The sequence below is a fragment of the Panulirus ornatus genome, chromosome 59 (genome assembly GCF_036320965.1).
Source record: "Panulirus ornatus isolate Po-2019 chromosome 59, ASM3632096v1, whole genome shotgun sequence".
NCBI classification, from domain to species: Eukaryota; Metazoa; Arthropoda; class Malacostraca; order Decapoda; family Palinuridae; genus Panulirus; species Panulirus ornatus.
In genome coordinates, this window is record NC_092282.1 from 21,124,893 (window position 1) to 21,149,864 (window position 24,972).

Genomic DNA, 24,972 nt, shown 5'->3' on the forward strand with positions numbered 1-24,972 from the left:
CTGTGTGTGTATATATATGTATACATTGAGATGTATAGGTATGGATATATGCATGTGTGGACGTGTATGTATATACATGTGTATGTGGGTGGGTTGGAGTTCATACAATTTTGTTTAATGTTATTTTTCTATACATGTGGCTCTACATGTTTTGTGGAGACAATTATTTCATCAGGTGCCAGTACTTAACAAAGTTATTTAAATGCCAACATCACACTGAAGTACCACTGTGTAGCACCAGTTAGTACAGACCAACCACTGTCCGCTTTTTCCGGCAGTAACTGTTGAAAAGGAGTGATTAAGGGGGGGTCACATGGCAGGGGTTGACCCGGATAGCTGGGTGTGTCTTGAACAACTTTTTTATGTTTTCGTGTTGTGTCAGTTCTCTCATAACAACTTTGTTAATGCTAGGATGGGCTTGTAAAGTTGCCTGGGGACAAATTAAGTTGTTAGGACTAGCAATTAAGACAGATTCATCCTCCCTATTGTCCAGTGTCTCCTGACATGCTACTAAGATGGAGATGACTAGGTACAGCACCACTTCATGCCAACACAGATGCACAGAACGCCACACAAAACGCACTTAACTTCCATCTCATTTATCACTGCCCACCTCACAGGGGTCTTGAATACAAGCACTGACATAATTCACATGCAAAAAACAGTAGATGGCTGTGATATTCAGTATGTCCTTAACGAATTCATACATTAGAAATGAATAGCATTAGAGCACAATATTAAGAGGAATACTGTAACAGGATTATAGACAGTACAGCAACATACAGATTAGAATGTTTCCTGTCCAGGGAAGTGATTGGTTGTTCATCTCACAAAGATGTACATTCTGGTGAATATAATGAATTTTTTTCGCTCTGTTTTTCTCTCGGTTCTCTTCAGTATATTCTTATTCAATGCGTGAACTAATATTTATCTGTATATTCAGAAAAAAATGTAGGAAAACTTATTAGCACGGAATCACATCACCTGTTTCCATAACTTTCATCTTTCACTCGGTGAACGATAAAGATCATATTTTTATTTTTCATGCACAGTTCTCTGTAGTAGGTTTATGATTAAATCACATAATAACAATGAATTACCTAGTGTACAATATTAAGAAACACACTGTAATAGAAATAAGGGTGGTATATCAATAAACAGTTTAGAATGTGTCCAGTGGAGGGAGGTGTGTATGGAGTAATTTTCTCACAATTCAGAGCATACGTCTTACCTGATCAATGTTATGGTAAGTTGTATTCTACATAGATTTTTGTGCACATTTCTCTTCCATAGATTCATGAAAAATGATGATGGATATGTGGGTGGTGAGGTGAGGGGTTGTATTTCAGTGGAAAATATTCATTATGTTGTTTTGGTGAATGGAACTATATATTCATTTATTCATTATTCATTATTTATCTATTATTTAGTACTCTACAGGTATTCTTTCTGCATAATTCTCTTCAGTATATTCATATGTAATATGAATATACTGAATACAGAATATAGGACCAAACTTACCTAGCCTGTCCCAGAGCCATAATGAAATTTGGATCTATCTGTCTATCCATCTATCTATATCTCTGATGCCTGTTCCAATCAGAACTTCCTCAAAGGGGTGGACACAACAACAGAGTCTCCATGATTAAAGAACTCCAATGCTGCTTCTTAGCTTTTAGTTCCTCACCTTTAACAGGCCACAAGCAGAGGCCAATTCTAGTGCAGTGTTTACAGAGGCTCTTACCTGATGTTCCTAACAACTACTTCTATCTAATTCTCTTGCCTACTACTTCTACATAATGCTCTTGTCTAAATGTTCCTACCTACTATTTCTATCTACTGTTCCTACCGTTTTGCCAAAAGGCAAGGCTTGTGTATAGTGCTCACCACAGGAAAATGAATATGTGTGGTAATAAGAAGAGTGTGGTTGAAAGAGCAGAAGAGGGTGTATTGAAATGGTTTTGTCACATGGAGAGAATGAGTGAGGAAAGATTGACAGAGGATATATGTGTCAGAGGTGGAGGGAACGAGGAGAAGTGGGAGACCAAATTGGAGGTAGAAGGATGGAGTGAAAAAGATTTTGAGCGATGAGGGCCTGAACATGCAGGAGGGTGAAAGACATGCAAGGAATAGAGTGAATTGGAATGATGTGGTATACCAGGGTCGACGTGCTGTCAATGGATTGAACCAGGGCATGTGTAGCATCTGGGGTAAACCATGGAAAGTTTTGTGGAGCCTGGATGTGAAGAGGGAGCTGCGGTTTCGGTGCATTATACATGACAGCTATAGACTGAGTGTGAACGAATGTGGCCTTTGTTGTCTTTTTCTAGCACTACTTCGCGTGCATGGGGAGGGGGGTTGTCATTTCATGTGTGGTGGGGTGGCAACAGGAATGGACGAAGGCAGCAAGTGTAGATGTGTACATGTGTATATATGTATATGTCTGTGAATGTATGTCTGTGTATGTATATGTTGAAATGTATAGGTATGTATATGTGCGTGTGTGGGCATTTATGTATATACTTGTGTATGTGGGTGGGTTGGGCTATTCTTTCTGTTTCCTTGGGCTGCATTGCTAATGCGGGAGACGGCAACTAAGTAGAATGAAAATAAATAAGATATATATATATATATATATATATATATAGCTCCTCCGGAAACCATCCAGAAGGACGTGGACGAGGAGATCGCCGCCATTGACCTGACCGACCCGGCAAGGACATGGTCACACCCATCGACAACGGTAACCTCCAGAAGACCGATTTCGACGATGAAGGCCTGCACTGTGGCTGAGAGATTGACTTGAGGAGGCAGAAGTGATATTGTGACTGTGATTGTGTCAGCGTCGCGTCGCCTCGCCGCAGTGTATCGAGACAGACTTCCCCAGAACTTTTAAAGGGGAAGTAAATGTTTATAGTTGTGTTAATGGAGTGATAGTTTTCATGCATGGTGTTTTTGACAAGAAAATAGTGAAGTTGGAGAAAAATGTAGCTTAGACATTGAAGCTTATTGATACAGTGGTGAAATTGATGAGAACTGCTATTGTCGTTTGTGTGAATAAATTGTACATTTCCTTTTCCATAGCCAGAGGTTGAACCATTATGTGACATTCATTTTTTTCATTCATTTCAAGCTAAAAGTTTGTTTTATAAATTGTTTCTTACATTTTTCATATGTATATATATGTATGTGTGTGTGTGTGTGTGTATGTGCGTATGTATGTGTATGTGTGTGTGTGTGTATATGTATATATATATGTATATTATCCCTGGGGATAGGGGTGAAAGAATACTTCCCACGTATTCCTCGCGTGTCGTAGAAAGCGACTAGAGGGGACGGGAGCGGGGGGCCGGAAATCCTCCCCTCCTTGTATTAACTTTCTAAAATGGGAAACAGAAGAAGGAGTCACGCGGGGAGTGATCATCCTCCTCGAAGGCTCAGAGTGGGATGCCTAAATGTGTGTGGATGTAACCAAGATGTGAAAAAAGGAGAGATAGGTAGTATGTTTGAGGAAAGGAACCTGGATGTTTTGGCTCTGAGTGAAACGAAGCTCAAGGGTAAAGGGGAAGAGTGGTTTGGAAATGTCTGGGGAGTGAAGTCAGGGGTTAGTGAGAGGACAAGAGCAAGGGAAGGAGTAGCAATACTCCTGAAACAGGAGTTGTGGGAGTATGTGATAGAATGCAAGAAAGTAAATTCTCGATTAATATGGGTAAAACTGAAAGTTGATGGAGAGAGGTGGGTGATTATTGGTGCATATGCACCTGGGCATGAGAAGAAAGATCATGAGAGGCAAGTGTTTTGGGAGCAGCTAAATGAGTGTGTTAGCGGTTTTGATGCACGAGACCGGGTTATAGTGATGGGTGATTTGAATGCAAAGGTGAGTAATGTGGCAGTTGAGGGAATAATTGGTATGCATGGGGTGTTCAGTGTTGTGAATGGAAATGGTGAAGAGCTTGTAGATTTATGTGCTGAGAAAGGACTGATGATTGGGAATACCTGGTTTAAAAAGCGAGATATACATAAGTATACTTATGTAAGTAGGAGAGATGGCCAGAGAGCGTTATTGGATTACGTGTTAATTGACAGGCGCGCGAAAGAGAGACTTTTGGATGTTAATGTGCTGAGAAGTGCAACTGGAGGGATGTCTGATCATTATCTTGTGGAGGCTAAGGTGAAGATTAGTATGGGTTTTCAGAAAAGAGGAGTGAATGTTGGGGTGAAGAAGGTGGTGAGAGTAAGTGAGCTTGGGAAGGAGACCTGTGTGGGGAAGTACCAGGAGAGACTGTGTACAGAATGGAAAAAGGTGAGAACAATGGAAGTAAGGGGAGTGGGGGAGGAATGGGATGTATTTAGGGAATCAGTGATGGATTGCGCAAAAGATGCTTGTGGCATGAGAAGAGTGGGAGGTGGGCTGTTTAGAAAGGGTAGTGAGTGGTGGGATGAAGAAGTAAGAGTATTAGTGAAAGAGAAGAGAGAGGCATTTGGACGATTTTTGCAGGGAAAAAATGCAATTGAGTGGGAGAAGTATAAAAGAAAGAGACAGGAGGTCAAGAGAAAGGTGCAAGAGGTGAAAAAAAGGGCAAATGAGAGTTGGGGTGAGAGACTATCAGTAAATTTTAGGGAGAATAAAAAGATGTTCTGGAAGGAGGTAAATAGGGTGCGTAAGACAAGGGAGCAAATGGGAACTTCAGTGAAGGGCGCAAATGGGGAGGTGATAACAAGTAGCGGTGATGTGAGAAGGAGATGGAATGAGTATTTTGAAGGTTTGTTGAATGTGTCTGATGACAGAGTGGCAGATATAGGGTGTTTTGGTCGAGGTGGTGTGCAAAGTGAGAGGGTTAGGGAAAATGATTTGGTAAACAGAGAAGAGGTAGTGAAAGCTTTGCGGAAGATGAAAGCCGGCAAGGCAGCAGGTTTGGATGGTATTGCAGTGGAATTTATAAAAAAAGGGGGTGACTGTATTGTTGACTGGTTGGTAAGGTTATTTAATGTATGTATGACTCATGGTGAGGTGCCTGAGGATTGGCGGAATGCGTGCATAGTGCCATTGTACAAAGGCAAAGGGGATAAGAGTGAGTGCTCAAATTACAGAGGTATAAGTTTGTTGAGTATTCCTGGTAAATTGTATGGGAGGGTATTGATCGAGAGGGTGAAGGCATGTACAGAGCATCAGATTGGGGAAGAGCAGTGCGGTTTCAGAAGTGGTAGAGGATGTGTGGATCAGGTGTTTGCTTTGAAGAATGTATGTGAGAAATACTTAGAAAAGCAAATGGATTTGTATGTAGCATTTATGGATCTGGAGAAGGCATATGATAGAGTTGATAGAGATGCTCTGTGGAAGGTATTAAGAATATATGGTGTGGGAGGCAAGTTGTTAGAAGCAGTGAAAAGTTTTTATCGAGGATGTAAGGCATGTGTACGTGTAGGAAGAGAGGAAAGTGATTGGTTCTCAGTGAATGTAGGTTTGCGGCAGGGGTGTGTGATGTCTCCATGGTTGTTTAATTTGTTTATGGATGGGGTTGTAAGGGAGGTAAATGCAAGAGTCCTGGAAAGAGGGGCAAGTATGAAGTCTGTTGGGGATGAGAGAGCTTGGGAAGTGAGTCAGTTGTTGTTCGCTGATGATACAGCGCTGGTGGCTGATTCATGTGAGAAACTGCAGAAGCTGGTGACTGAGTTTGGTAAAGTGTGTGGAAGAAGAAAGTTGAGAGTAAATGTGAATAAGAGCAAGGTTATTAGGTACAGTAGGGGTGAGGGTCAAGTCAATTGGGAGGTGAGTTTGAATGGAGTAAAACTGGAGGAAGTGAAGTGTTTTAGATATCTGGGAGTGGATCTGTCAGCGGATGGAACCATGGAAGCGGAAGTGGATCATAGGGTGGGGGAGGGGGCGAAAATTTTGGGAGCCTTGAAAAATGTGTGGAAGTCGAGAACATTATCTCGGAAAGCGAAAATGGGTATGTTTGAGGGAATAGTGGTTCCAACAATGTTGTATGGTTGCGAGGCGTGGGCTATGGATAGAGATGTGCGCAGGAGGATGGATGTGCTGGAAATGAGATGTTTGAGGACAATGTGTGGTGTGAGGTGGTTTGATCGAGTAAGTAACGTAAGGGTAAGAGAGATGTGTGGAAATAAAAAGAGCGTGGTTGAGAGAGCAGAAGAGGGTGTTCTGAAATGGTTTGGGCACATGGAGAGAATGAGTGAGGAGAGATTGACCAAGAGGATATATGTGTCGGAGGTGGAGGGAACGAGGAGAAGAGGGAGACCAAATTGGAGGTGGAAAGATGGAGTGAAAAAGATTTTGTGTGATCGGGGCCTGAACATGCAGGAGGGTGAAAGGAGGGCAAGGAATAGAGTGAATTGGAGTCATGTGGTATACAGGGGTTGACGTGCTGTCAGTGGATTGAATCAAGGCATGTGAAGCGTCTGGGGTAAACCATGGAAAGCTGTGTAGGTATGTATATTTGCGTGTGTGGACGTGTGTATGTACATGTGTATGGGGGGGGGGGTTGGGCCATTTCTTTCGTCTGTTTCCTTGCGCTACCTCGCAAACGCGGGAGACAGCGACAAAGTATAAAAAAAAAAAAAAAAAAAAAAAAAAAAAAAAAATATATATATATATATATATATATATATATATATCTTTTCTTTTCTTTCTTTCATACTATTCGCCATTTCCCGCATTAGCGAGGTAGCGTTGAGAACAGAGGACTGGGCCCTTGAGGGAATATCCTCACCTGGGCCCCTTCTCTGTTCCCTCTTTTGGAAAATTAAAAAAAAAAAGTGAGAGGGGAGGATTTCCAGCCCCCCGCTCCCTCCCCTTTTAGTCGCCTTCTACGACACGCAGGGAATACGTGGGAAGTATTCTTTCTCCCCTATCCCCAGGGATAATATATATATATATATATATATATATATATATATGATTTATTCAATTTATTATACATAATTGGTTTCCCTGTTGGAGAGGTAGTGTCAGGAAACAGCCAAAGAATGGCCTATCCCCTCATATACACACATATATACATAAACGCCCATATGTGCACATATACATACATATACATATCATTGTATCATACATAGACATACACATGTACATATTCATACTTGCTTGCCTTCATCCATTCCTGTCACTACCCTGCCCCACAGGAAACAGTATCCCTACCCCCTGCTTCAGCGAGATAGTGCCAGGAAAACAAACAAAAAGGCCACATTCTTTCACACTCAGCCTCTAGTTGTTATGTGTGATGCACCAAAACCACAACTCCATATCCACGTCCAGGCCCCACAGACCTTTCCATGGTTTACCCCATACTTTTCACATGCCCTGGTTCAGTTGATATTATTCCTGGGGATAGGGGAGAAAGAATACTTCCCATGTATTTCCTGCGTGTCATAGAAGGTGACTAAAAGAAGAGGGAGTGGAGGGCTGGAAATTCTCCCCTCCCAATTTTAATTTTTCCAAAATAAGGAACAGAGTAGGGGTCCAAGTAAGGATATTCCCCTTAAGGCTCAGTCTTCTGTTTTCAACACTACCTAGCCGGTGCAGAAAATGGCAAATATGTATGGAAATATATATTCGTTGTGTGCGTATATATACATATACAAGAGAGTGGATGGATCTTTTTTGTCTGTTTCCTGGCGCTACCTCACTAACGCAGGAAATGGCAATCAAGTATAATATAGTAATAATATAGAAGTCTGTTAAGTATACCAGGAAAAGCGTATGCAAGAATGCTGATTGATAGAGGGATGGAAGTGACTGAATTCAGAATAAATAAGGATCAAGGTGGTTTCAGGAAAGGTAGGGGATGTATGGATCAGATTGTTGTGGTAAAGATGACTATGGAAAAGTATTTAGTGAAAAGTAAGAAGTTGCATGCAGCTTTTATGGATCTAGAGAGAGCTTATAAGAGATCATATGGAATGTTTTATGGGATTTGTTAGAATTACCAGCCACACTTGTTGATTCAGTGTTGCTAAAGTCAGTTGGATGCTGGCAACAGTAACTCCACTTTTACTAGAAACACCTTCCCCTGCCTCATCAGGTTAGTTTTGAATGTTTTGAAGAGTCATTGTCCATAGAATCACTCTCCACTTGATTGGAAGGCATATCATCATTGTCAAGTTCAAAATCATCTTCTGTCCAATCCTCTTATTTTAGCTAACAGCTGTTCAGTTTCCTTCCTAAGAAACTTATGAAAATGTGCTGTAATTGAAATGGCTGGAGGATGGTTAACTGTGGGGAGAAATTGTTGTTCAGTGATACCTTGTCAGTCACCAAGGCTTGATGGGTGGCTGTGAAATAGTCACAAAAGTCGATGTGTAAATACTAGTCTAGAATCTGCCTGGCTGACGTAATATCCAGCTTAAGATTTTTTTTTTTTGGAAGGGGGGGGTGCATGATGATTGAGGTGAGAATGGAGTTACTCAGAGGGATCAGGAGGGGTTGCAGTTGTCTATGTTACTCCTGGATAAGACTTGGGAAAATGTAGGGAAGACCTTGGGAAGATTTGGGGAGGACCTAAAAAGACATGGAGAAAATCTTCGAGACCTAGGGTGGACCTAGGGAGACTTGGGAAAGAACTTGAGGGCCTGAGGAAGACCTGTGAGGATCTGGAAAGACTTAGGATGAACTATTGCAGAACCTAGTGAAGACCTGGGGAAGATTTCTGGAGGACCTGGGAAGATTTGGGAAGAAACTGAGGACGACCTTGAAAGACTTAGGGAAGACCTAGGATGGACCTGTAGAGAACCTTGGTAAGACTTAGGAAGATTTAGGGGAGTTCTAGGGAATACTTGGGAAGACCTGGAGTGGACATGTAAAAGACTTGGGGAGGATCATGGGGAAACCTGAGGAAGGCATAGGGAAAGTATGGGATGACTTTGGGTGAACTTATGGAGGATTTAGGATGGATCTGTTTAGGACCTGTTAAGGCTGTGGAAAGAACCCGAGAAGACTTCCAGAAGGCCTTTGAATTTATGCTTTTTTCTCTCTTTGTCTTTTCCATCTGCATAAGGTGGAGGAAGACAATTTGTGGGGAAGATTTTTTTGCATAACTTATTTCCATAGGCTGGTAAAAGGCAGATATTCCCAGTTCGTTGGGGGTACAGTGGAAATCTGAAAATGCAGTGTTACCATGGGGCATGTAGAACTGACAGGTTTTCAAAATTATGTTTCAAAATTGGATAGGAATTTTTTAATGAATACTGTATGGAAGAAATGAAAATATTTGAGAAATTTCAGACTACATTGCCTTTGAGTTGCTGGATATTTAGATGAGTTGAGCAACACCTCTAGACAAGTATTTACTTCATAGTAGCTTCGTTCCTCAGTTTCAAGGCTGCTCAGCAAGCTTGGAAGATGGTTGAGGTGAAAGTGTGCGATATGTTCTCCCCACCCTCAATCATCCTTCAGCCTTGCAAATAATAACATCTCTTCCTGAGTATTCTAAGAAGAAAGCTGAGCAGCTTTTAGCTAGATTTAGAGGACCAGGCAGAAGATGATCCTGAATTATTTGATGATATGTCTTTAGAATGTGATTGTATGAAGAGTGAATGTATGTACACTGACTCTTTCGGCTTTAAAAGTTAATCACATTGATTATAGCAAGCAAAGAATTATTATTTGCTCTAAAACAGTAATTGTCGATCAATTTTTCGTTGTAAGTAATGTAAAATAAACAGTAAAACGAACAGCATCAACTCACTTGACACTTGGCTTTACTCTTACACTTTTTAGTGGTCATGTGGAATTAGATACTAACTTCTGAACATTATTACAGTGAAATTAGTAGATGGAATATACTTTTAAAAATATTTGTTTATTTTTTATGAATTTGAAATTGTAGGGTTAGATAGATAATTCAGACATGAAAAATATGACTGTTTTAGAATTGCAAAGGACAACTTAGTGAGACATTAAAGGGTTAAGAAATCTAGAATACATTATTCAATATAGATGAAGCTTTAATTATAGTTAGCTCTATATTTTTCAGAAAAGTGCTGATGAACCATTAGGATGTAGTGCTCTGCAGAATCCACAAAATCAGTCCTAGAGATGCACTTGCTACTCAGCTCCCCCCAAATTTTCCTTTTGGTTCAGCTTTTCTTTACTTCCTCTTTACTTTGCCATGGTAGAATAAGCTTATGTTCAGATTATTGATCAGAGAGGCTTCTTTAGTGTGATTACATTTTCTTTACATTATCTTGCCACCATTGTCTAGAATTTTGTTTGATCACTTTAAACTTATCATTGAAGTTGGATAAATAACATCTGCTTAACTGTGAATGAAAGGTATCAGTCTACCACTGTATGCAATCATTCTGAACATTTGTTAAGGTTGACTCTCCAAAGCATTAATTCTGTCTTTAGAAAAAAGTTGTCTCTGCACTAGAATTGACTTTGCCTTATGTCTTTCATAGAGGTTCCTTGTTCCAGTGTGACTACAATCTTTCGACATTAAATGTTTTCTAGAGCAAATTTTCATCATTGATTTTATTGACTGCCTTTTATGTATAGGGGGAGGGTGAGAGATTTTTTTTATAAAGAATGAATTTATTGTATGTTCCCCATTAGTTAGGTGCCATGTATGTTCAGCATTCGAGGCACTTGTCATCGCCCATACATCCAGCACATAAAGTTAGTTTCAGTAGAGAGACTTCATGTTTGGTGTTAGATTGCTTACATGTCCAAGCTATGCCTTCCACCTGCTTCATTTTTGGGTAATTGCTCTTTGAAATTTAGGCTTTGGCTTTTGCTTACATTTTTGTGTGATACAATAGGTGGTACTTAGTTTCCTGTCATATTAACTGGAGGCAAAAATCTTTATTGAATTTGTTAGTTGATATATTAATTAAAATCTAGCTGGAAAACTTTGTTTGCATGTAGAGTTGAGTTTGGTGTTCTTAAAGATCATACTATATCATAACAGGAAAAACTGATTTTTTCCATTTTACTATAACCAACCTCTACAGGATATGGATAAGTAGAATATTCATATTTTTTCAATATTTGAGGTATTATATTTTTTTGTGTTGATTGGTTAACATTTCAGTTATCCACTCAACAAGACATGGAAGAAACCATGTCTATGATTGGCTGAAGAACTGGAAGCATCACTAAAATCCTCTCCCCTTCAGCTCTGTCCATCACTCGTCAGAGGCATATGATATTTTGAACAGGCGATAGAGCTTTTAATTGAAGCCAGTCATATTGCAGGGATACGTTACAAGCAACATTGTATAGAAAGGTTGCTACTGTTGAATTTTTTTTTCATGATGGAATAAATACATATTTGTGTGTTATGGTGCATGCTGGTACCTGAAATGCCTGTGTAGAATACTATTTACATAAATGTGAAAAGATTATTTTCTTTATTTTTCTTATATTTCAAGCCAGAATTCCCTTGAATATTTCATCACAAGTTCATGTGCAAGCTACTTTGGTAGTATGTTAAATGTGACACTTTCCTTCCCACTGCTGATGTAGAGATCTCTGTAGTCATTTGTACCATTATTCAGTATTATGTGTAGCTATATTTATGCTGGTGTTTTTGTCTGTGAAATGAGTGAAACGTTTCATGAATGAACTGTTTTGTGGCAGCAGACCTTTGATATGTCTTGCACTTTATCGCATTATGTGTTTGCTTGACAGAATTGATAAACTAACCTTGCATGATGTGCAGCGAGAGATAAAGCGTAATTCCTAAACAGATTTTGCAAAAGCTTCTAGTGTGGCCTAAACTAGGAGAGTTGTTTATGAAGTTTCCTTCAGTAATAGATATGGAGTAAAGTGTACTATAAAATATTGTTGATATACCTTGTAATATTTGAGTTAGTATGTTTTTCTCTTTTTCACCCTTCTGTACTTTTCCTTCTGTACATGAACCTTGTAAGTGAAATTTATTTTGATTGTTTTCTTGACATTAAGCACATTTCTGAAGAGTACAGTTGGCTATGATGTTTGTGCAATAATTGAAAGTATATTTAGTTGTTAGCTTAGGGAAAAATGCTTAGGAGCCATCTGTTTTATGTTAAAATTTAGAACTTTTAAAAAGCATGGTACTATATTTAATTTTCTCAAACTTAGCTGTACATTTTCTATATTGTAGACATGAGTGAGGAAAGGTTTACAAATAGGATATATTTGAAAGAAGTAGAGGGGACAAGAAGGAGGAGACTTAATTGGAAATGGAAGGATGGAGTGAATGAGAATTTTAGTGCTTATTGCCAGAACATGCAGGAGGTTAGAATGAATCAGAGTAATGTGGTATGCAGGGAGCAATGTACTGTCAATGGACAGAATAAGGGCAAATTAAGCAGCCAGGGTAAACCACTGTAAGGTCTGTGAGGCCTGGTTTTGGATATAGGGCTGTGGTTTTTGCACATTACATTCAACAGCTAGAGAATGGATGTGAGCATATGAGGCCTTTTCTTAGTCTGTTCCTGGCAAAGCATGGCTTACACCGGAAACAGCAAATGGCAAACAGTTATTGATAGCGACCTCTTGTTCCACACATTCCTCAATGCTTTCAGATCCCTCTGCCCCTCATCCACCCTATGAGTTGCTTCATCTATCATCCCACCACTCACTACCATTTCTTGCCTGCCCACCTGCACACCACACACTTCTCACACATGATAGCATTGCATCTCTGAATATCTCCCATTCCTCACCCATTCCCTTTGCTTTATTTAATGTTTACTTTCACCTTCTGCCATTCTTTATCCAATCTCTCATGCTATTCCTTCACATGTCTCTGTTCCAAGCTCACTTACTCTCAGTCCTGTCAAAGAACTTCTTTCCCCCTGATGTTGGGAGTAGTCCACCCTTGGGCTGCAGGAGCCTTTGTTATGAGGTCTTGGGTAATATTGGGACTCTTTTGCAGAAACTGGTCTTGGGGTTATTATCAATACTAACAAAATAAATGAAAAATTTATATATTTATTATTTATTATTTTGTCAAACTTAACCACTGTCTCCAGCAGTAGCGAGGTAGCATAATGAAATAGATGAGGAATGGCCCAACCCACCTACATACACACGTATGTTTATATTTATTATACTTTGTCGCTGTCTCTCGTGTTAGCAAGGTAGCACAAGGAATCAGACAAAAGAATGGCCCAACCCACCCACATACATATGTATATACATACATGTCCACACATGCACATATACATACCTATACATTTCAACATATACATATATGTACCTACACAGACATATAAATAAATACACATGTACATAATTCATACTTGCTGCCTTTATTCATTCCCCTCACCACCCCGCCACACATGAGGTAACAATCCCCTCCCCCGCACGCATGCGAGGTAGCGCTGGGAAAAGACAGCAAAGGCCACATTCGTTCACACTCAGTCTCTAGCTATCATGTGTAATGCACCAAACCACTGCTCCCTTTCCACATCCAGGCCCCACAAAACATTTCATGGTTTACCCCAGACATTTCACATGCCCTGGTTCAATCCATTGACAGCACATTGGTCCCTGTATACCACATCATTCCAGTTCACTCTATTCCTTGCACGTCTTTCACCCTCCTGTATGTTCAGGCCCCGATCGCTCAAAATCTTTTTCACTCCATCTTTCCACCTCCAATTTGTTCTCCCACTTCTCCTCGTTCCCTCCACCTTTGACATATATATCCTCTTCGTCAATCTTTCTTCACTCATTCTCTCTATGTGACCAAACCATTTCAATACACCCTCTTCTGCTCTCTTAACCACACTTTATAGTAACACACATCTCTCTTACCCTTTCATTACTTATTCGATCAAACCACCTCACACCACATATTTTCCTCAAACATCTCATTTCCAACACATCCACCCTCCTCCACACAACCCTATCTATTGCCCATGCCTCACAACCATATAACATTGTTGGAACCACTATTCCTTCAAACATACCCATTTTTGCTCTCCAAGATAACGCCCTCGCCTTCCACACTTTCTTCAACACTCCCAGAACTTTCGCCCCCTCCCCCAACCTGCGACTCACTTCCGCTTCCATGGTTCCATCCACTGCTAAATCTACTCCCAGATATCTAAAACACTTCACTTCCTCCAGCATTTCTCCATTCAAACTTACGTCCCAATTGACTTGTCCCTCAACCCTACTGAACCTAATAACCTTGCTCTTATTCACATTTACTCTCAGCTTTCTTCTTTCACACACTTTACCAAACTCAGCCACCAGCTTCTGCACTTTCTCACCCTAATCAACCACCAGCGCTGTATCATCAGCAAACAACAACTGACTCACTTCCAAACCCTCTCACCCATAACAAACTGCATTCTTGTCCCTCTCTTCAAAACTCTTGCATTCACCTCCCAATCCACCCCATCCATAAACAAATTAAACAGCCATGGAGACATCACGCACCCCTGCCACAAACTGACATTCACTGGGAACCAATCACTTTCCTCTCTTCCTACTCGTACACATGCCTTACATTCTCTATATGTAAATATAACTATAATATACTTTAAGTTTTTTATACTTTGTCGCTGTCTTCCTCGTTAGTGCAAGGAAACAGACGAAAGAATGGCCCAACCCACCCACATACACATGTATATACATACAGGGTCCACACACGCACATATACATACCTATACATCTCAATGTATACATATGTATATACACACACACAGACATATACATATATACACATGTACATAATTCATACTGTCTGCCTTTATTCATTTCCGTCGCCACAGCGCCACACATGAAATGACAGTCCCCTCTCCCCACATGTGCGCGAGGTAGCGCTAGGAAAAGACAACAAAGGCCACATTTGTTCACAGTCAGTCTCTAGCTGTCATGTATAATGCACCAAAACCACAGCTCCCTTTCCACATCCAGGCCCCACAAAACTTTTCATGGTTTACCCCAGACGCTTCACATGCCGTGGTTGAATCCATTGACAGCATGTCGATCCTGGTATACGACATCGTTCCAATTCACTCTGTTCCTTGCACGCCTTTCACCCTCCTGCATGTTCAGGCCCTGATCACTCAAAATGTTTTTTCACTCCATCTTTCCACCTCCAATTTGTTCTCCCACTTCACCTCGTTCCCTTCACCTCTGACACATATATCCTCTTTGTCAATCTTTCCTCAATCATTCTCTTCATGTGACCAAACCATTTCCAAACACCCTCTTCTGCTCTCTCAACCACACTCTTTTTATTACCACGCATCTCTCTTACCCTTTCATTACTTATTCGATCAAACCACCTCACACCAGATATTGTCCTCAAACATCTCATTTCCAGCACATCCACCCTCCGCACAACTCTATCTATAGCCCACGCCTTGCAACCATATAACATTGTTGGAACCTCTATTCATTCAAACATACCCATTTTTGCTTTACGAGATAACTTTCATGCCTTCCACACATTTTTCAGTGCTCTCAGAACTTTCGCCCCCTCCCCCACTCTATGATTCACTTCCACTTCCATGGTTCCATCCGCTGCCAAAGCCACTCCCAGATATCTAAACCAATTCACTTCCTCCAGTTTTTCTCCATTCAAACATACCTCCCAATTGACTTGTCCCTCAACCCTACTGCACCAAATAACCTTGCTCTTATTCACATTTACTCTCAGCTTTCTTTCACACACTCTACCAAACTCAGTCACCAGTTTCTGCAGTTTCTCACCTGAATCAGCCACCAGCACTGTATCATCAGCGAACAACAACTGACTCACTTCCCAAGCTCTCTCATCCACAACAGACTGCATATTTGCCCCTCTCTCCAAAACTCGTGCATTCACCTCCCTAACAACCCCATTCATAAACAAATTAAACAACCTTGGAGACATCACACACCCCTGTCGCAAACCGACATTCACTGAAAACCAATCACTTTCATCTCTTCTGACTCATACACATGCCTTACATCCTCGATAAAAACTTTTCACTGCTTCTAACAACTTGCCTCCCACACCATATATTCTTAATACCTTCCACAGAGCATCTCTATCAACTCTTGTCATATGCCTTCTCAAGATCCATAAATGCCACATACAAATGCATTTGCTTTTTTAAGTATTTCTCACATACATTCTTCAAAGCAAAAACCTGATCCACACATCCTTTACCACTTCCGTGGACTCATAGGAATATCTTGATCACGCGCAAAATTGTGATCCTTTCCAACATATTTATTTTTTTATTTTTATTATACTCACGCATTAGCGAGGTAGCGCAAGGAAACAGACGAAAGAATGGCCCAACCCACCCATATACACATGTATATACATACACGTCCACACACAGCATATATACATATCTATACATCTCAACGTATAAATATATATACACGCCCAGACATATGCATATATACACATGTAGATAATTCATACTGTCTGCCCTTATTCATTCCTGTCACCACCCCGCCAAATATGAAATGAAAACCCCCTACCCCGCATGTGTGCGAGGTAGCACTAGGAAAAGACATCAAAGGCCACATTCGTTCACACTCAGTCTCTAGCTGTCATGTATAATGCACCGAAACCACAGCTCCCTTTCCACATCCAGGCCCCACAAAACTTTCTATGGTTTACCCCAGAAGCTTCACATGCCCTGGTTCAATCCATTGACAGTATGTCAGCCCTGGTATACCATATCGTTCCAATTCACTCGATTCCTTGCACGCCTTTCACCCTCCTGCATGTTCGGGCCCCGATCACTCAAAATCTTTTTCACTCCATCTTTGCACCTCCAATTTGGTCTCCCACTTCTCCTCATTCCCTCCACCTCTGACACATATATCCTCTTGGTCAATCTTTCCTCACTTATTCTCTCCATGTGACCAAACCATTTCCAAACACCCTCTTCTGCTCTCTCAACCACACTCTTTTTATTACCACACATCTCTCTTACCCTTTCATTACTTATTCGATCAAACCACCTCACACCACATATTGTCCTCAAACATCTCATTTCCAACACATCCACCCTCCGCACAACTCTATCTATAGCCCATGCCTCGCAACCATATAACATGGTTGGAACCACTATTCCTTCAAACATACCATTTTTTTGCTTTCCCAGGTAACGTTCTTGACTTCCATACATTTTTCAATGCTCCCAGAACTTTTGCCCCCTCCCCCACCCTATGATTCACTTCCGCTTCCATGGTTCCATCCACTGCCAAATCCCCGCCCAGATATCTAAAACACTTCGTTTCCTCCAGTTTTTCTCCATTCAAACTTACCTCCCAATTTTATCCCTGGGGATAGGGGAGAAAGAGTACTTCCCACAATATCCCTGCGTGTCGTAGAAGACGACTAAAATGGGAGGGAATGTGGGGCTGGAAATCCTCCCTCTCGTTTTTTTTTTTAATTTTCCAAAAGAAGGAACAGAGTAGGGGGCCAAGTGAGGATATTCCCTCTAATGCTAAGTCCTCTGTTCTTAACGCTACCTCGCTAACGCGGGAAATGGCAAATAGTTTGAATATATATTTTCACACATATGTGTCTTTGCCCGCATTAATGAGGTAGTGTTAAGGACAGAGGAGTGGGCCTTAGAGGGAATATCCTCACTTTGGCCCCCTCTCTGTTTCTTCTTTTGGAAAATTAAAAAAATGAGAGGAGGATTTCCAGCCCCCCACTCCCTCCCCTTTTAGTCGCCTTCTATGACATGCTGGTAATATGTGGAAAGTATTATTTCTCCTCTATCCCCAGGGATGATATATATATTTATATGTTTACCAAATGGTGTCTTACATGCATCTCCTCATTGTATATCAACTGACTGTTATATTCCCTCTTGTATCTCCCCTGATGATGTGATTATTACACGAAAGTGCACTTGGAAACTTATTGTGTTTCATTTTCCCTTTGGAGTCATAGGAATATACTTGATCATGCGCAATATATACTGTCTGACCTAGAAGTCCCTTCTCTCACATGAGGTTCCAGCAGCACACAGGAAGCTGGCCGCATCCACTGGTCATGTCCACAGTTCATAGTGTTGTGATGTTTTGTGAGCATCATCATACAGAGGGTGCGGGGTATTTGAGAAGTAGGTGCTTAGTGTCTTCTTTATGGTAGTTGCATAATGGGCATGAAGGATCTTGGGATATGTCAAAACAGTTTTTCTAGTTTTAAAGTGATGAGTGATATCCAAAACATAAGTGGGAGAGTTTGACTCATGTTTGTGTGTTGGATGTATGCTTGGTGGCTTTAAGACTGAGTTGTGAGGTCGGTTGTTTAGTACTCCTGGGGTTATTTTAGTGTGTATGTTTCTGTCATTGTTATATTTGTTGGGGCTAGAGGATCTATGAGTTTCTGAAGTGAGGTTCGGTTAAGCTTTTTATTTTTTATTAAAGAGTTCATAAGTTTGTTATTCCTTTCATGTAGATGATCCTGTAGGTTTGTAGCAAGTGGTTTAGGTGGTAGGGGTAATTTGAACAGTACTTCCTTCTTCTTTAGACTTTTTTTTTTTTTGTGAATCTCTTGAGCCATTCTCCTCCATGGAACATGATCATAGATGTATTTTCATTTTTCTTGTGAATGGTCTTATTGAAAAGCCTACTCTTGGCAAGCTATTGTGGACAATTGGTTATAGCTTACTTTAGTCATTGGCATTTCATTTTACATTCCTTTTTTATTTTTCTGAAGATACATTGACACTTTTCTTTGTTTATCACAATTTATTCTTTAATGGTTCATAACTCCTAGGTATGTTCATTTATTTTACTACTGTTGTTTAGCACTTGAATCTATGATTAGGCATAGTTCATATTTTATGATTTATTAGGAATGCCATCATTGCTTCTGTTGAAATTTAAGCTTGAGTGGCTTTATTCCTGTCAAGTGTTTCATCTTTGATATTTGCCAGAGTTTAAGTATTTGTTACATCTCTTACTGTTAACTTTTTCTACAATGTATTAAAGATTTATGATGCATGTCACATTTTTACAAATTATTAGTATCTTGATGTCATTGTTTGATTTTCCTCAGTGTATTTGTTGGCTACATCTCATTTCTTTTGTTCTTTTGCTATAATTTGAAATGTATTGTGAATAGAATAACCATCATATAACTTTTTGTTTTCTTAAGCATCTAATTTTTCTTTAAAAATAAATAACATTGAATCTATCATTCATTTCTTTTGTTCTTTACTATAATTTGAAATGTATTGTAAATAGATTAACCATCATATGACTTTTTTTTTCTTAAGCATCTAATTTTTCTTTAAAACAAATAACATTGAATCTGTCATTCCGTTAAGCTTTACATCATATTGACCAAAGTTCAGGCATTACTGAACTTCACCTGCTTGTGGTTATGTTGCTGGTAACAGTCATCTCAGCAGAGATGTACCATTTGAGTACTATCTTTTTGAAGAACTATTCATTTTAATGAAGTCCATCCATTCCATACTGTTAATTGTAATGCATCCTTGAAGCTGCAGGGACCGTTGTAGAAGGGGTTTTGGGGCCATGCAGTGAAACTCCATTCTAACAAATAACACTGTGCAGATAAAAATTTCAAAATCTGAGTGGCTTGAGACCATGTAATGCTCAAATTTTAGAAAAATTCAGACTTAGGAGATTTAATCTTGTAAGCCTCCCATACTCAACAAACTGTGCCTCTGTAGTTTGAGCACTCACCTTTATCCCCTTTGCCTTTATACAGTGGCACTATACATGCATTCCACCAATCTTTAGGCACTTCATCATGATCCACATATACAGTGAATATCCTTACCAACCAACCAGTCAACAACAGTCACTCTCATTCTTAATAAATTCAACTGGAAAACCATCCTCTTCCACTGCCTTGCCAGATTTCACCTTTTGCAAGGCTTTCACCACCTCTTCTCTCTTCACCAAACTGCTCTCCCTGACTTTCCCACTTTGTACACCACCCCAACCAAAACACCTTACATCTGCCACTCTATCATCAAACACATTCAACAATCCTTCAAAATACTCGATCCATCTCCTCCTAATTCCATCACTACCTGATATCACATCTCCACTTCCCCCCCCACCCCCACACTGATGCTCCCATTTGTTCTCGTCTTTTGCATATTATTTACCTCCTTCTAAAACATCTTTTTATTCTCCCTAAAGTTAAATGATGCTGTCTTTCCCCAACCCTCATTTGCCTTCTTTTTCAACCCCTGCACTTTCCTCTTGACCTCCTGCCACTTTCTCATATACATCTCCGTCATTTGCACTCCTTCCGTGTAAATACCATCCAAATGTGTGTCTTTTCTCTTTCATTAGCGACTTTACTTCCTCCCACCTTTCATTACCCTTTCAAGTCTGCCTACCTCCCACCTTTCTCATGCCACATGTGTCTCATGCACATGCCATCACTGCTTCCCTATACACATCCCATTCCTCACTCACTCCCCTCACTCCGTTTGCTCTCACCTTTTGCCATTCTACACTCAGTGTTTCCTGGTATTTCTTCACTCAAGTCTCCTTTCCAAGCTCCTTTATTCTCACCACTCTCTTCTCCCAGACATTGTATTCCCTTTTTTGAAAACCTCTACAAATCTTCACCTTCACCTCTACAAGATAGCAATCAGACATAACACCAGCTGCCCCTCTTGACTTATTTACATCCAAAAGTCTCTCTTACATGCCTGTCAGTTAATAGGTAATCTAATAATGCCCTTTGACCGTATTTCCTACTCACATAATGTATACTTATGTACATCTCCATAATCCAGGTATTCCCAAACACCAGTCATTTTTCAGCACACAAATCCACATGCTTTTCACCATATCCATTCACAGCACTGAACACACCATGTGCACCAATTATACTCTCAACTGCCACATTATTCACTTTTGCATTAAAATCACCCATCACCAATACCCGATTTCGTGCACCAAAACTGCCAACACACTCACTCAGCTTTCCTCTCATGACCTTTCTTTTCGTGACCAGATGCATAAGTACCAATAATCGCCTTTCTTTCGCCAACCACTTTCAGTTTTACTCGCATCATTTTAGAATTTACTTTCTTATACTCTATCACATACTCCCACGACTGCTTCAGGAGTTCTACTCCTTTAGTTCTTTTCCTCTCACCAACCCCTGATTTTACTCTCACGACATTCCCAAACCACTCTCCCCCTTTACCCTTGAGCTTTGTTTCACTCAGAGCCAGAACATCCAGGTTTCTTTACTCAACCATGTTACCTGTCTCTCCTTTCTTCTCGTCTTGGTTACATACTCACATTTCAGATGCCCCAATCTGAGCCTTTGAGGAGGAGAAGCACTCCCCACTTGACTCCTTCTGTTACCTCTTTTAGAAATTTAAATCCAAAAAGGGGAGGGTTTTCAGCCCCCTTCTCCCACCCCCTTTGGTTGCCTTCTATGACAAGTGGGGAATATGGTGGTAGAATTCTTTCTCCCCTACCTCAGGGGCCCAAGTGAGGATTTTCCCTCCACACTTCAATCCTCTGTTCTTGATGCTACCTCGCTAATGAGGGAAGTGACGAAAATATATGAAAAAAAAGTGTGTGAAAGGAGAAAGTTGAGAATAGATGTGAATAAGAGTAAGGTTAACAGGTCCTGTAGGGTTGAGGGACAAGTGAATTGGGTTGTAAGTTTGAATAGAAAAGAATTGGAGGACGTGAAATATTTTAGACATCTGGGAGTGGACTTAACAGCAAAGGGAACCATGGAAGCAGAAGTGAGTCACAGGGCAGCGGAGGGTGTGAAGGTTTTGGGAGCGATGAAGATTCAGTGGAAGGAGAAAACCGTATCTCAGATAGCAAAAATGGGTATTTTTGAAGGAATAGTAGTTCCAACAATATTATATGGTTTCAAGGCATGGGCTATGGATAGGATTGTACAGAGGAAGGTGGAAGTGTTGGAAATGAAATGTTAGAGTACAGTATGTGATGTGAGATGGTGTGATCGAGTAAGTAATGAAAGGGTAAGAGAGATATGTGGAAATAAAAAGTCTGGTTGAGTGAGCTGAAGAGGGTGTGTTGAAATGGTTTGGATACATGGAGAGAATGAGTGAGGAAAGATTGACAAAGAGGATATATGTGTCAAAGGTGGAGGGAACAAGGAGAAGTGTGAGACCAAATTGGAGGGGGAAGGATGGAGTGAAAGAGATTTTGAGCAATCAGGGCCTGAACATACAGGAGGGTGAAAGGCGTGCAAGGAACAGTGAATTGGAACAATGTGGTATACCAGGGTCAACATGCTGTCAGTGGACCAAAACAGGGCATGTGAAACATCTGGGGTAAACCTTGGAAAGGTCTGTGGGGCCTGGATATGGATAGGGAGTTGTGGTTTCGGTGCATTACACATGAGAGCTAGAGACTGAGTGTAAACGATTGTGACCTTTTTTGTCTGTTTTCCTAGTGCTACCTCGCTGAAGCAGGGGGTAGTAATGGTGTTTCCCGTGGGATAGGTTAGTGACAGGAACGAAGTCAAGCAAGTATGAATGTGTACATGTGTATATATGTATACGTCTGTGTATGTGTATGTATATGTGTATATATTTATCCCTGGGGATAGGGGAGAAAGAATACTTGCCACGAATTCCTTGTGTATCGTAAAAGGCGACTAAAAGGGGAGGGAGCGATGATTTGGAAATCCTCCCCTCCAGGTTTTACTTTTCCAAAAAGAGGAACAGAAAAGGGGGCTAAGTGAGGATTTTCCCTATCGGGCTCAGGCCTCTGTTCTTAGCGCTACCTTGCTAATGCGGGAAATGGCGTATATGTATGAAAGAAAGAAAGGTGTATATATTGATAAGTATATAGGCGTTTATGTATTTTTATGTAATTTTTTTTTTTTTCTTTTTTTTTTTTTTTTTTTCCAAAGAAGGAACAGAGAAGGGGGCCAGAGGAGGATATTCCCTCAAAGCCCAGTCCTCTGTTCTTAACGCTACCTCGCTAACGCGGGAAATGGCGAGTAGTATGAAGAAGAAGAAGATGTGATTTGAGTGGATAGGCCATTCTTCGTCTGTTTCCTGGCACTACCTTGCTCACATGGGAAACGGTGATCAAGTATGATAATAGAATTATGAGAATAAATTTATATATGTTTATAGATGAGCATTTACGAAATTATATATATTTACACCATGGGTCAAATTTGAACCCTGGGCAGGGTGTCCAGCTGTCTCTGCTACATGGAGTTTAAAAGACACACACACTAGACTTCTAGTGTTTTTACATATGTCCCAACCTCATCTCGGTGGGGATAGCATGGACTTTAATCCTATGCGGCTTCAATAGTGTGACAAATATATCAGTGGACAGACAGATGTATATACTCCACAGGCTGAATTCAAACCCTGGGTGGGGCGTTTGGCTATCTCGGCCACACGAAGGTTAAAAGACACACACATACTAGATTTCTAGTGTTTTTACGCATGTCCCAACTTCATTCTGGTGGAGATAGCATGTACTTTCATTCCATGTGGTTTTGATTGTGTGACAAATATGTCGATGGACAGACAAATGTACATGCACCATGGGTCAGATTCTAACATTGGGCAGGTTGGCTGGTTATCTCTCCCACACGGAGGTTAAAAAACACACACACTAGACTTCTAGTGTTTTCATGTGTGTCTCAACCTCATCTCGGTGGGGATAACATGAATTTTCATTTCATGCGGCTCTGATAGGTTTACAAGTATGTTGATAGATAGACAAATGTATATACACTACAGGTCGGATTTGAATGCTGGGCAGGGCATCCGGCTATCTCTGCCACATGGAGGTTAAAAGACACACACACACACACTAGACTTCTGGTGTTTTTACATGTGTCCCAACCTGATCTCATTGGGGATAGTATGGACTTTAATCTCATGTGGCTGTGATAGTGTGACAAATATGTTGATGGACAGACAGATGTATATACACCATGGGTCAGATTCGAATGCTAAGCAGGGCGTCTGGCTATCTCTGCCACACAGATGTTAAAGGACACACACACTAGACTTTAAAGTATGTAGTTGCAACATTCTTGCTTGTTGATATGAATGATCTACATATTGTTTTGTGACCATTTACATGCCTTCTTATCACTTTGTACCTTGTCCCCCCACCCATCTATTCAAGTCACCCATTACAGTCTTTCCCTTTGATCTTCCATTGCTGTTTCACAATCACTCCAGAAGGTAAACATTTATTTCATAATATATTTTTAAGTTCCATGTCTGTCGTTCCATAGTGCATATGTAACCATTGCAATCATGAATTTTGAAAATTATAGCCCTTAACTTAATCACCTGCACTCAAAGATGATTGCTCATTCTGCTTTGACATCCCTACGCCTTTCACATAGCCTCTTGTACTGCTGTGCAGGTCTAATCTGGCTTTCCATTACATGTCAAACTTGCCCCACACAAACCACTTTAATTTCCCTTTTTAAAGATGCATACAATTTCCATTCTTCATTTATACATCCCACAACCTGTTCCAGCTTGAATCTTGCGTTAAAAGTGATTGCAGGCACATCACTCTTGTCTTAGATCATATGCACCCTTTTATAATTTTGGGGGAAATTTGAAGAATAAGGGTCCCCAGCCTCAGCGTGCAGACAAACAAAAAGGACAGGAATGCCTAGCTCAATGAGGTAGACTTAATGTGTTTGTATATACTAAAATCAATTGGCAAAATTAGATTTGAATGGATGATTTTGCTATTCAAACAACACAGTCTTGTATAAACATGTACATCAGGATTAGATTTTAAGAGTTCATTACTGCATGTGATTTTGATTAATGACTAAAAATGTTGTACCATTAAAGGCAATTTTTTCATTGTATCATTAGTGAAATTTGTCTCTGGTGATGAAATTCACACATGATTTAGCATGCCAGAATATACAATTGGTTGTAGTATCTAATTGGTTTGAATTTAAGATTTTATACTGTACATTGCTGAATGTGATTTCTTTACCTTTTTGAACCCAGAAGATTATATCTTGAGTAGATTGTGAAGGAAGATGT

The 24,972-nt window shown here is 40.3% G+C and overlaps 1 protein-coding gene across 2 annotated transcripts in view; it reads left to right on the top strand.

Moving 5' to 3' along the window:
- Window positions 1–24,972, top strand: part of LOC139767219 (arf-GAP with dual PH domain-containing protein 1-like) — an 85,546-nt gene that overhangs the window by 57,389 nt on the left and 3,185 nt on the right. The window contains exon 8 of one of the 2 annotated variants that reach the window (XM_071696349.1): window positions 11,052–11,256. The exons of the other annotated variant lie outside the window; for it this stretch is intronic. Coding sequence (XP_071552450.1) covers window positions 11,052–11,119 — 68 coding nt within the window. The 3' untranslated portion in view covers window positions 11,120–11,256. Of the gene's footprint in view, window positions 1–11,051; window positions 11,257–24,972 lie in introns of those variants that run through there. 2 annotated transcript variants of the gene reach the window in all.